We start from the raw sequence: 11,759 nt of genomic DNA, 5'->3' as shown, positions 1-11,759 counted from the left end.
AGCAGGCCTGGATCACTCTGCAAGGTCTTCTAGGCCTTTTTGCTCTGTGATCCTCCTGGGGGGGAAAAAAAGCTAAATCAGCTTTTCTCCTCTAGTGGCAGAGAATCTCTGATACAGCACAGCTCAGGGCCAACCCAGCAGTTTTGAGATACCATTTGGAAATATTCAGTAGAGCAAATGTCAAGCCATGTCACCTGATCTGGAGTTTAATGGAACAGAGGTTTCTGCTGCAGTCTTTCAGCCAGCAAAACTCAGAGTTAGCAATAGCAATTGACATATGCAGAGTACAATTTGTGTGTCAGGCTCTTTTAAAACAAACACACAAACAAACAAACAAACAAACAAAAAGAGTTCTATTCGATCTGTTCAAGGAATTAATGGCCTCGTTTTATAGATAAGGAACATGAGGTACACAGAGGGTAAAGTTTTCCCCCAAGGAAACTTGATTCAAGTCTGTGGCTCTGAAGACACAAGCTTTCCCTATGAGCACAACAGGATCTCTTTCAGTTTAATCCACATGTGTTAGTGCTCACTGCTAGGCACTGGAATAGAGCCTGATGAAACAGACAGGCAGGGGTTTTAATCACAAGGTCTAGTCTGAAGGTTGATGAGTGCCCAGGAGAAGTAATTAAGTCATGTGGGTGGTTCATTTTATTTGTGGTATTTATGTCTAAAAGCCATCATTAATCCTTTTAGGAAGAGGCAGGGGTTGAGAGATCAGGGCTATAAACAAAGGCCAGTAGGGGAACAGGGAGGGCTGAACTCCCACTCAGAAATCCAAGTCTCCTAGAAGCTGTGACATTTTGGTTGGGGAAACCAAAAAGAATACAGGGGAGGGGTACGCCATGTCCACTCCCTTCCTAAAGACAAGTAAAACCAGAACCTTGGTCAGTGCTTGCTACAATTGGTCTTCAGAACTTTTACATGGCCCTCTCATTTTGCCCCCTGTTTCTTACATAAGTAGGCCTATGGAGACACACCTAGAGACAACCTCATATTCAAAGACAGAAAATTCACACCACACACACACACTGACACAATGCATTCATATGTTAAACATATATGAAAATACATACAAGTTCTTATATTTGCAGACTCACAGATACATACAATTTTCACAGAGAGACTTACAAATGTGTTTATGCTTTCATACACAAGCTCAAACATATCCTCTCCCCACCCACTACTCGCTCAGGCAAATAAATGCATGCTTTCGTTAACACACTTGAGTTCACTCACAAATCTCATCCTGCCTGTCTGGTTAGAGGCGAATGACTAATGGGAAACCATGCACAAAGGCAAGCATCCTAGGAGGGACAAGGACTGGGTTTACAGAGAAGCTGGTAGGATAAGATTAAGCCATCAGATGCCAAACTTGTCCTGCCAGGCTGCACCTAGAAGTTGCGTGGCCGAGACTACAAAGTTGGACACTGCACTGGATCCTGGGTGATGGTGTTAGTCTGCCTGCCTGATTTCCAACTTCCTCAAAGTTTAATGTCATTCAGGGTCAAGCCCTGTTATCAGTCCAACCCCAATGCTGGCAACAGGCAGGAATCTCTGGGGACATAGAGGCGGTGCGGGCTGCTTTCCAACATTAGGCTTGTTCTGACATAGTGCAACCCCAAGTGGTTAGTATTAATGACGTTTTTTACAACAGTAGGCCAAGCACCGGGTTAAGCCCTTCATGTACATGATTTCATTCTCACAACAGCTCTGGGAGGGGTGGGGGCGGGGTGTTCCCTCTCATCTCACAGTTTAAATGGTTGAGAAAACTGCTTGAGCCACAAAACCACTCAGCAAGAGAGACAAGGAGCTGGAATTCAACCTGGTTGCATTCTATCCTTCCCTAGGTTCGGGGCATAAAGTGTGCATTTGAGTGTGTCTCTCTAACGCCAGAAGCTTGCATCTTCTGCTCCGGATGGGGCTCCTAGCTGCCCCATGCGCTTAGTCCAGGGCTAAGCCCTTGGCAGGTGTTTGCTGCGGGCAATGGAGTTAGCTGGCTTGCTGACGCTGTCAGCAAGAGCTTCAGTTTTCCCATCTCTGAAATGGAGATGGCATAGCTGACCCCGCCGGGAAGAGGCCAAGCTGTCTGGAACAACTGAGTTAACGCGGAGCTCAATCTATTTCATCTCGGGCACCTCCCGCGTCCATTCAGGGGATGCAGCCCCAGTCCCCACCCGAGCCCGGGTGCGGCTCCAGCGCCCCCATTGTTCACAAGGGCGGAGATGCTACCCACAGGGGATCCCCGCCCCGAGTCCAGCTAGCAACCCAGTGGAACAGATGACTTGGCCCGGCGTCGACGCGCGGGCCGCGTCCTTTGTCTGCTCGGAGGCGCCGGGTACCCGAGGCCCGCGCCCCACTCCTCGGGTAGACAAAGCCGGGACCGCCGCGAACCCAGCCCGCACCAACGCCGCTCGCGCCTCCCGACGTCCCGCCTTCTCCCCTCTGAGTCCGCTGATTGGTCCGCGCTGTTACAAAGAGGCCGGGAAGCGGGTGGATCACGTGGGTTAGCGCGGCTTCCTATTGGTCAGACTCGCCTGCCTATCGGGGAGGGTGGGCAGTGCGCGCTCCGCCCGGTCGCTCCCTCCGTGTTGAGGCCCGCCCGCGGGGCCGGCCGCCTGTCAGAGGGAGGTGGCAATGGTGCGCTCGGTGGCGGCAGAGGCGACGGAGGCTTCCTTGGTCGGACGGCAGGGAGAAGATGACTGACCGACTGACTGGATGAATGAATGAATGGCGGAGCCGAGCGCGCCATGAGGAGACTGCCGAGCCTGGGCGGCCTCGCCCTGTTGTGCTGCGCGGCCGCCGCAGCCGCTTCCACAGCCTCGGCGGGGAATGTCACCGGTGGCGGAGGGGCCGAGGGGCAAGTGGTCGCGTCGCCCAGCCCGGGGCTGCGGGACGAAGCCAGCCACCCCTTCCCTAAGGCCGCGGCTCCCACGGCGCAGGCCCCGCGGACCGGCCCCCCGCGCACCACAACCCACAGAACCGGGGCTGCGACCCGGCCAACCGGCTCCCCGGAGACCACCCTTCTCCGAACCACCGCACGACCCGCAGCCACCCTCTTCCTGGTCCTCAGCCCCTCGCCTTCCACCCTTTCGGAGGAGGGACGCACCCCCGCCACTACCGAATCATCGCCCTCCAGACCCGCGCCCACCTCTCTGGCGAGCACAGCTGGCCAGACGCCGACCATCACCTCTGTAGTCACCACCGTTGGGGCTGCCAGCATTCCCGGGACCCCAACCGACGAGTCCCAGGACAGTAAACGTAGCAACAGCAGCAGCGTCCCGCCCACCGCACCTGCCACCGAAGCCCCTGCTCCTCCTACCCCAGGTGAGTCTCCGTGCTTCTTAGCCCCTTGGACCTTTCCTAGCCACTGTCCATCTTCACGCCAGCCTCTCACCCTGTCCTTGTCGCTTCACGTCCTAGAAACTCCAAAGGGAAGATCCAAGCTCCAGCTAGACTAACTCTCCAATGCCCCCAAATCTAGAAAGTCTTTTGTCTCCCCCCACCCCCCAAGCCCCAGGCCTGTCTCCATCCGGAAGGAGCAACTGCTATATGGAGAGCTTAACGTCTCTTCCTAAAACAGGGTTTTCTGGCCTTTGTCAGAGTCCAAGAATGGACGCAAACTTTTGTATTGGATCCGCCCAGAAGGCCACCCTGCCTGAGTTATTTGGGGGAAAAGTTTGAAATCTAGAATGATGGTTTATCAACACACAGGTAAAATATCTGAATGGCTTCCTCCAAAGCTCCGGTTTCCTTGTTTCTTTTTGTTGGTGTAGTTAATAGCTACTGTGTGTGTGTGTGTGTGTGTGTGTGTGTGTGTGTGTGTGTGTGTGTGTTGGGAAAGATATAGAGTGGATTTTGCTTACAAGATCACAATTCAGGGCTGAAATTAAAAATAAAAATCGCATTGTAATCCATGTTTTCTCTGCAAATAAGTAGATTTGGTAGGTCATTTGGGACAGGTGTGTATCTAGGTTGAGCATGTTTATAAATTAGGTTAAATCCCTTTCTTGCACTACTTCATTCTGTCTCAATTCCAAGGTCAGTGCTTGGGCAAATGCCATTTAAGCAGCGATGCCCATTTTTGCCCTTTTAAAACTAGGATGTTCCTTACTGCTGATGCTGACATGACAATTTCTGTTTGAGCTCAGAGTAGCAAATATAGCTCTTCTACTGGTCAAAGTCTTCAAGAAAAGTTAAGGGACAACTGCTGTTCTTTCACCCCTTTTTGTCTTAAGTGGGCCAGGAGCTCAACCAATCAAGCCGACATCTTTAAGAAATTGGGCAAGTTTCTGAGATCTTTTGCTTTGCCTTGGGGTGGAGATTTGCCCAAAGTGCTTGTCTAGCTTGATCTGATCATTGACCTACTTTTTAGGCTCAGTGGTTTACTGTGGAGTCAGGTATGGACTTTGGACTATAATTGAGTTGGTAGAGGATTTTCCCAGGTGGTTAACTCTTGAATTGTATGTTGGAGCTTGGCAAAGGCTAAGTAAGTAGGAATGCAGATTATTCACCCCAGAAAGGCCACATTTGGGTCTCGTTTAGCTTCAAGGAATGTATTAAGTAGCTAGTTTTAAACCTGTGATGTCTTTTAGCTTTTATAAAGTGAGATCGACATATTGCTAAAGTTAGAGTAGTACTTAACTGTAGACTCTAGTCCATTTTTAGGTTTGAATTCCAGCTTATTGCCCCCTTTCGTCTTTATAATATGGGCAGGTCATTTAATCCTGTGGTCTCACTTTCTTCAACCTCCAGATGAAGGTTTTCATAGTCCTTAATAGGTATCTTCTGCAAATTATGTCAGTTGAACCGAGTGAGGAACCAAAGAGAAGAGGATCAAGGGTTCAAAGTCAGCCTTGGCTACCTATGACATTTAAGGCAACCTGGACTACATAGCAAGACACTGTCAAGAAAAAAAGAACAGTGGAGAGAGGTTAGAAGAAGAAAGAAAAGAGTCCACCAGTGACTGCATACCTAACTATTGCTGACAATAGTTCTTCATGCTTCATAAGCACCACCTGTGTTTTGTGTTTCATTTATGACCAGCTCTTTTTTCTGATTAGCAAAATATTTGAGAAGCTAAGTGGGGATTTGTGATTTATTTTATACTTTGCTTTAGTAAATAGAAAAAGGGTGAGTTAGAATTTCTGGACTTTTAAGGATGGTATTCAAGTAGCAGTTGCTTACTTTTGGTAGTGTGTGATAAATAAACACATAGTTGATGTCACTTCACTTTTGTCATTTTTAAAACGCAAAGATGTGATATGCCAAGGTGGGGTGATATCCATGGGAGGTTTCCCCTTCTCTGAGGAGAAAGGGGAGGTCATAGGGAGAAGGGAGGTGGAAGAGAGGGACTGGGAGAAGAGGAAGGAGGGAAAGTTCCAATGAGATGTAAATTAAATAAATTCATTAATGAAAAAAAACCCACAAAGATAATTCTTATTGCCAAAGAGATAATCAGAGGCCTATGAGAAAAAGGTAAACGTAACTCCTTCACTGCTATCTAGTTCCAGTCTCTAGAGATTACTTCTCTTAGCAGTTGTTACATCTTTAAAAACATTTTTTTTCTGGACATATATTATTATTTTTAAATAATTTTTAGGGCCCAGAGGTAGAGGCTTGTTTAGTTGTGAATAGTCCTTGACACCATCAAAACTTAACCAATTAGTAGTTTGTAATATTAAAATAGAATTGTTCTATACATGTTGTTTCATCTTGATGTATTCACTTAGCTATGTAACATAAAACTGAAGTTTTTTCATGTCAGTACCCAGGATCTACTTTTCTCCTTCCAATAGTTGTATTTTTTCATTGTAAATATGCACAGAGAAAGCAGACTTGTTTAACCAGTTCCTTATTACTTCATTAAACCAGTTCCTAATTTATACATACATAGAATGCTTTTAAAATCACAGAGAAGAATGTATTCTTGTTAAATCCATCATGATTAATTATATTCTCTGATAGTTTGATACCAAATCAGTATTTAGAATTCAAATCAGTTTTAAGTGAAGCAAAGCTGGGTTGATGATTATTTACCATTTGAACTGTTTTTAGTAGTTTCCATGGGCTAACATCTGTATGGCTATCTTTGTGTAGCAAGCACTTAAGAATATCAAACTGAGGTCATTCACCTTTGTGTAAGTAATGTGTATATTTATACTCTTCTGTGAATCATCCTATTGTCTATGTTTAGTTCTCAATGGCTTAACTGACTTTGTGGCCTACTAGTAGGCAATTTTAGCTTTATAGTGATATACCCAAGTGGCACTTTTTAACTGTAGCATGGGCTCCATTCTATTTTAGATAGTAAGCTCTTCAAAAGAGGAAAACTGTATGAATTTGAGACAGCTGATTTGGCTTGCAAAGCTGTATTTCTTGCCCTTGGGGAAGATGGTTGTAGAATTTTATTTTAACATTTTTATGAGAACTGGTTACCATTCACTTTATCGTTTGATTGGGCAGGTCTTACAGGTGATATATGAACCAGTAGGAACATCTCTCTTGGAGTTTTAGCTGAAAGCTCTTGCCTACTGGTCAATTAGGATGCAGTTGTTTACACAGGGACACTGGTCTGCAAACTGAAACTACCCAGCAGGCAGGCACTTTCCTCTCACAAACCTGGTTTAACACTATACTGCATGATGGGTGGAGAGAAATGCTGTGATCCTACTAGAGAGTAATAATCAGCAGTAAGGCTCCAAGATAATGTCAAATGCTTGCTTGTTTGTTTTAAGTGGCCTTCTGAGGCTAGTAGGATCTTAGAAGCCACTAAAGCCCAGCACTGACTCTACATTTTAAGAAATACTTCTATAGACTGAGGTGAAATATCTCTCTCTGCCTGTAGCTAGCATTTAACTAGATGGATTCTGGCTGTTGGAAACATGTACAACAAGTCTGCCTTCGATGTGTGCTTCTTAAGATTTGAGGGATGTGGTCGTATTCTTGAGTCTTAACTAGATAACCTCAGCTTCTTCAGTTGGTCCTTACTTGATATGGTTTCATATTTCTTCACTATCCTGGTCACCTCTATTCTGAACCTTTTCAGTCTTTGTGTGACAGAGATAAACCTAATAGTCTAGACATACTCCAGCATACCTCACAATAGCTCATAGCAGAGAGAGTGGTTACCTTGTTCCTTCTGGGTACAATACTGATGATGTATTTAGTTCTCTAAGCACAGCTTTTTTTTTCCTTCCTTTTTTCTTTTGGCAGCCAAATTGTTATGTTGACTCACTGAATATATCAAGATATCAAATTATCCTAACTTAAATATTTTAAAAAATGTGTTGGATAAGTAATTATTAATCTAGACTTAGAAATTCTTGTTATTTTTCTGTAATATAATCCAAACCATTTACCAAGCTCTTAGGATTGATTATGTTCAATTCAGATGTTTTTTAGACGACAAATTGTACTCCACCCACGTTATTCACATGACTTCCAGGGTGTTCCTACAGACCAAGTCTAAGGACTAGTCAGGGCAAGTTATTCTTACACCACCGGGAAGAAGAAATGTGTGGATGTTAAAACAGTTTGGAAGGGAAGGGGACAGTAGTTTAGATTAGTTCTCAGGCGTCTCTTTTAGCCCTTAAGCTCTGTGATGTGCATAATTCAAGGTACATTTACAACCTAAAAGGAGTCTTAATTGTTTACTCGTGATACAGACTACAAGAATAGGCTTTGTTTAAACAAGCTTCAGAATCCAGTTTGAAATATCTAACTATTATAAGGTAGGAATATGTTACAAACAGATTCTATTTTATATGTTTTGTTTGCTTGATTTTAAGGTAGGGTCTATCTATATAGCTCAGGCTGATCTGAACTTGCTGTATGGCTCAGACTGACCTTTAACTTGTCACCCTCTTGCTGCTACCTCCTGTGTGCTTGGAGGTGCCACCATGCCTAGCACTTTAGAGTCCATTAAAAAAGAACCTTCTAGAAACCCAGTATTCCCCTAGCTGGACCAAAAAGATGCTTTCTTTAGTCCAACAGTCTCTACTGTTAAAGGTGAGTCTTATTATATGTGGTTATTTGTGACTATAGCATTTATTTTATGGAAATACAAACTGTATAGGCTCCAAAGATAATACAGGTTCAGAGTCTTTTATCAAAAACCTATGTGTGTGGATATATTGAAGAACTTTTCAGATTTTAGAAACTTAACCAATACATCCTAGTGAAGCTGGGAGAATATGTAGGAATGGGACACAGGAAGACATCCATACCGACCCGCACATTCAGTAGGATAAAGACCATGAAAAGCTTTGCATTTGTTGTCATGCATAATCAGAGAAGGGCTTGCAGGACAGACCCTGTGGTTCTTTATCTGTCTTGGAATAGGTACAACAACCTCCCTCCCCACCGTAGATAAGGTTTTGCTATGTTGTCCCGGTTAGCTTTGTTAGCTTAAGCCATTCTTCTGCCTCAGCCTAGGTAACGAATTACAGGGGCTCATTGTTGTGCCTGAATTCATAATAATTTTCTTCAACATTTGTTGGGCCCAGGCCTTGCATCAGCTGGCTAATACTTATAATCCACACTCGAGCCCTAGCTTTGCTTGTGTACATTTGGCAAAAGCAGAGTCCTCATTCAACCCTGCCAAATGAGGACAGAAGAATCTTGTGGCCACTATTTCTCTGTGTCTACTTGGGAAGGAGACTAGCTGTCCTGAGAAATGCTCTTCTGTCTTGGAAGAAGGGCTCTAGGACACAGATACTAAGAGTAGTTCAGACCTGGGGCTTCTCTGTGAATCCTGTTTAAAGGCTTTATGGGTTACCCCTCATTAGAGCTATAGTTTGGGTGCCTATCCTAAACCCTATTCCTTCCCAAGAGTAGGCATAGCTTGGTCCTAGAATTGGGCTCCCTTCCCTATACCTTTACACCCCAAGAACTGGCATAAGTTAGAGGGAAAACACAGGCATTTGTGTAAAGACAGGTAAGCATGGGGGCCTGAGAATGCCCTGCATACCCTTCTGTGTCTCTTCTGCCTTACGTCCAGAATGAAGTAGAAGAGTGAGTAAATGTTAACACCATGAAGAGACTACGAGTGGTTGGGGCCTCACCATGGTTTTGTTAGAAGGGGTCCACTTAAGGCTAATGAAGTTTAATCTCCCTTTGATTCTGTTATTTTGGATTTAGCATTAGGTGTGAGGGTTGTAGATGACTATAATAATAATTGCGAACATTTTTTGTGCTCCTGGCGCAAAATGTCTTACATGTATTAATTTATTTAATTCTTAGAACACTGAGGTACTAAGTTATATTGTATGATCCTTTTTTGTTTTCTTGTGCTGGACATTAAATCAAGCCGTTGCATATGATAAACACATACTCCTCCTTTGAGCTTTAACTTCAACTGCTGTTTCATAAATAAGGAAACTGAGGCCCAAGGCTTGTTGGTATTTACTCTATTGCGTACTGTTCATCCATCTTTAACTTTTTGTTTTATGATGGTTTATGCCTGTGATAGGAAACTGTAGCTCATCATTTTGATTAGGGTTAATCTTGCTTTGATGGATGGATTTGTCTGAATTATCATTAGGTCCAGGCATAGGGACTTCTTACATTTACTGTATGTTATTCCTTGCCTTAGTGCCTGGTTTTGTGCAGAAATTCCTTATTCTGATTTGTCTCTGGAATAATATAAACTTCCTAAAATTAATTTAGAATCTTTTGAATAAAGTCTCCAGGAAGTCTTCTGGCTAGTTGAAAATTTACACATTGAAATAATCTGACCAAGTCTTTTTATCTTGATTTAACTAAAGACTCATAAAATTAAAGTGCATTACGTTTCATCTTAGCAATCTAAACATGTGTGCATTACCTTCTAGACATCCTGGCACCCTTATAAAAAGAGTGGACCAAAGTATTACAGTACTGTTTTTACTGATGGGTAAATTATGGCTGGAAAGCTTACTGCTCAAAGATCCTTCATAGAGCAGAAACAAATAGAGAGAGATGATCTTGTTTAGCTGAAAGGATGTTAGATGGTATTTTTACTTACGTATACCTTAATATATGCTTTTTCCCTTGGTCTTGATTTTTGTTTTCTTTATATAAAAATCTGTATTGTTAATTTTGACATTATTTACAGGTATTTCTATGGCTACTTTTAGGTCTTTTTAAAGTATAGATTTTAGTTTATCTGTGTTTTGTTGTTGTTGTTGTTGTCTTTTCTTGCTTTGTTTTTGGTATATGTGTGTAAACATCTATACCATCTACATGTGTAACTTTGAAAGGAGATTTTGTTTTAATTTTGATAAAGAAGATAAAAGTTATGCCAGGATCCAGATGTGTATAAATCACAATAAATGTTTGCTCAAAAGTAGTAACATTTTAGGTCTTTCTACTCAAGTATATCCAATAAATTTATGTCAAAATAGTGTCTCTAGTAATACTATTCGTGCACCGGTGACAGCCAGAGAGCTCTTCCCCTGCTTTCCCTCTTCTTTTTTTGCCTATGTTTTCAGTGCACATTCTTCCAAGGATTCCTCTGCTCTGTCTCATTTCTGTGCCCTACCCCTTTCTGGGTTATTTAAGGAGCCAAATTCCCCTCTCTAGTGAACAATTTACCACTTTGTCCTCCTTCAGTGCCTCCTCAAAGCCTGATTCTTCCTAGAGATCATTCTAGATGAACAAAAAGTCCTTGAAGATACCAAAAAGTCTTGGTATCAGGGTGCCCAGGGTTGAACCCTTGTCATACAGAACAAAACCTGTCCTTTTTCCTGATGATTTGGGTTTAGTCTACTTAATTTAGATTTTTTAACCCTACATGATAAGGAAATAATAAGTATATGTATATCCTTTTATTTTTTCAGTACATGGTGCTAAAAAATAATGGAGAAAATATTTTACCCTGGTCTTTGTTGCTGTGTTTTGCTTCTTAGTACTGAGGATCAGAGTCCCTGAGATGTAATTCTGAAGAGATTATTCTCAGAAGATACTCTCTGAGATAGGAAACCTCCTGAGGCCTGACAAAACTTAGGTATAGGTGATATAATGAATTAATATGAATTCATATGAATATATAGACATATATATATTTGTTCTGTAGGAAAGATTACTGCAATACTTGATAAGAGCTGAACAAAAGAAATTGGGTCTTTTCTCCATTTTATCTCGTCTAAATATTTTAAACATACACTTAAAATTAATTTTAATTAATATACCAAAGAGGATATTAAATTATCTTTCACCTTGTATAAATATTAATTCAAAGTGATCCAAAGACCTTAATTTAAAACCAGAAATACTGCAGCTTTTAGAAGAAAACATAGGAGATACCCTTCAAGATATTAGATAAGAACATTTTAATAGAACACTAATATCATAGAAACTAACCTCAAGTATAGGACTTCATAAAAATTAAGTTTCTGTACAGCAAATGATCAAACGAGGGGCTAAAATCCAGAATTAACAAAGAATTGCTGAAATTAAATACAAAGGAAATAAAATGGCCATTTAACAAATTGGCAAATGAAAATATGTACTTTTCAAAAACAATTAAAAAACCCGCAAATGGCCAATACCTTTTTTTTTTTTTTTTTTCCAAAAAATGCTCAGTATCAGACTGGGCATGGTGGCGCACGCCTTTAATCCCAACACTTTTGAGGCAGAGCCAGGCAGATCACTGTGAGTTCGAGGGCAGCCTGGTCTACCAAGCTAGTCTAGGACAGCCAAGGCTACACAGAGAAACCCTGTCTCGAAAACAAACAAACAAACAAAAAGATCAGTATCCCTAGCCATTGGGAAAATGT

The 11,759-nt window shown here is 42.4% G+C and overlaps 1 protein-coding gene across 1 annotated transcript in view; it reads left to right on the top strand.

Annotated features, from left to right (window-relative positions):
- The first annotated feature begins 2,576 nt into the window (after positions 1 to 2,576).
- Positions 2,577 to 11,759, top strand: part of Megf9 (multiple EGF like domains 9) — a 93,843-nt gene continuing 84,660 nt past the window's right edge. The window contains exon 1 of the mRNA XM_051163255.1: positions 2,577 to 3,327. Coding sequence (XP_051019212.1) covers positions 2,727 to 3,327 — 601 coding nt within the window. The 5' untranslated portion in view covers positions 2,577 to 2,726. The remainder of the gene's footprint in view (positions 3,328 to 11,759) is intronic.

This window comes from Acomys russatus, chromosome 2 (genome assembly GCF_903995435.1).
Source record: "Acomys russatus chromosome 2, mAcoRus1.1, whole genome shotgun sequence".
Lineage (NCBI taxonomy): Eukaryota > Metazoa > Chordata > Mammalia > Rodentia > Muridae > Acomys > Acomys russatus.
This window is presented reverse-complemented; position numbering and strand designations above follow the sequence as displayed.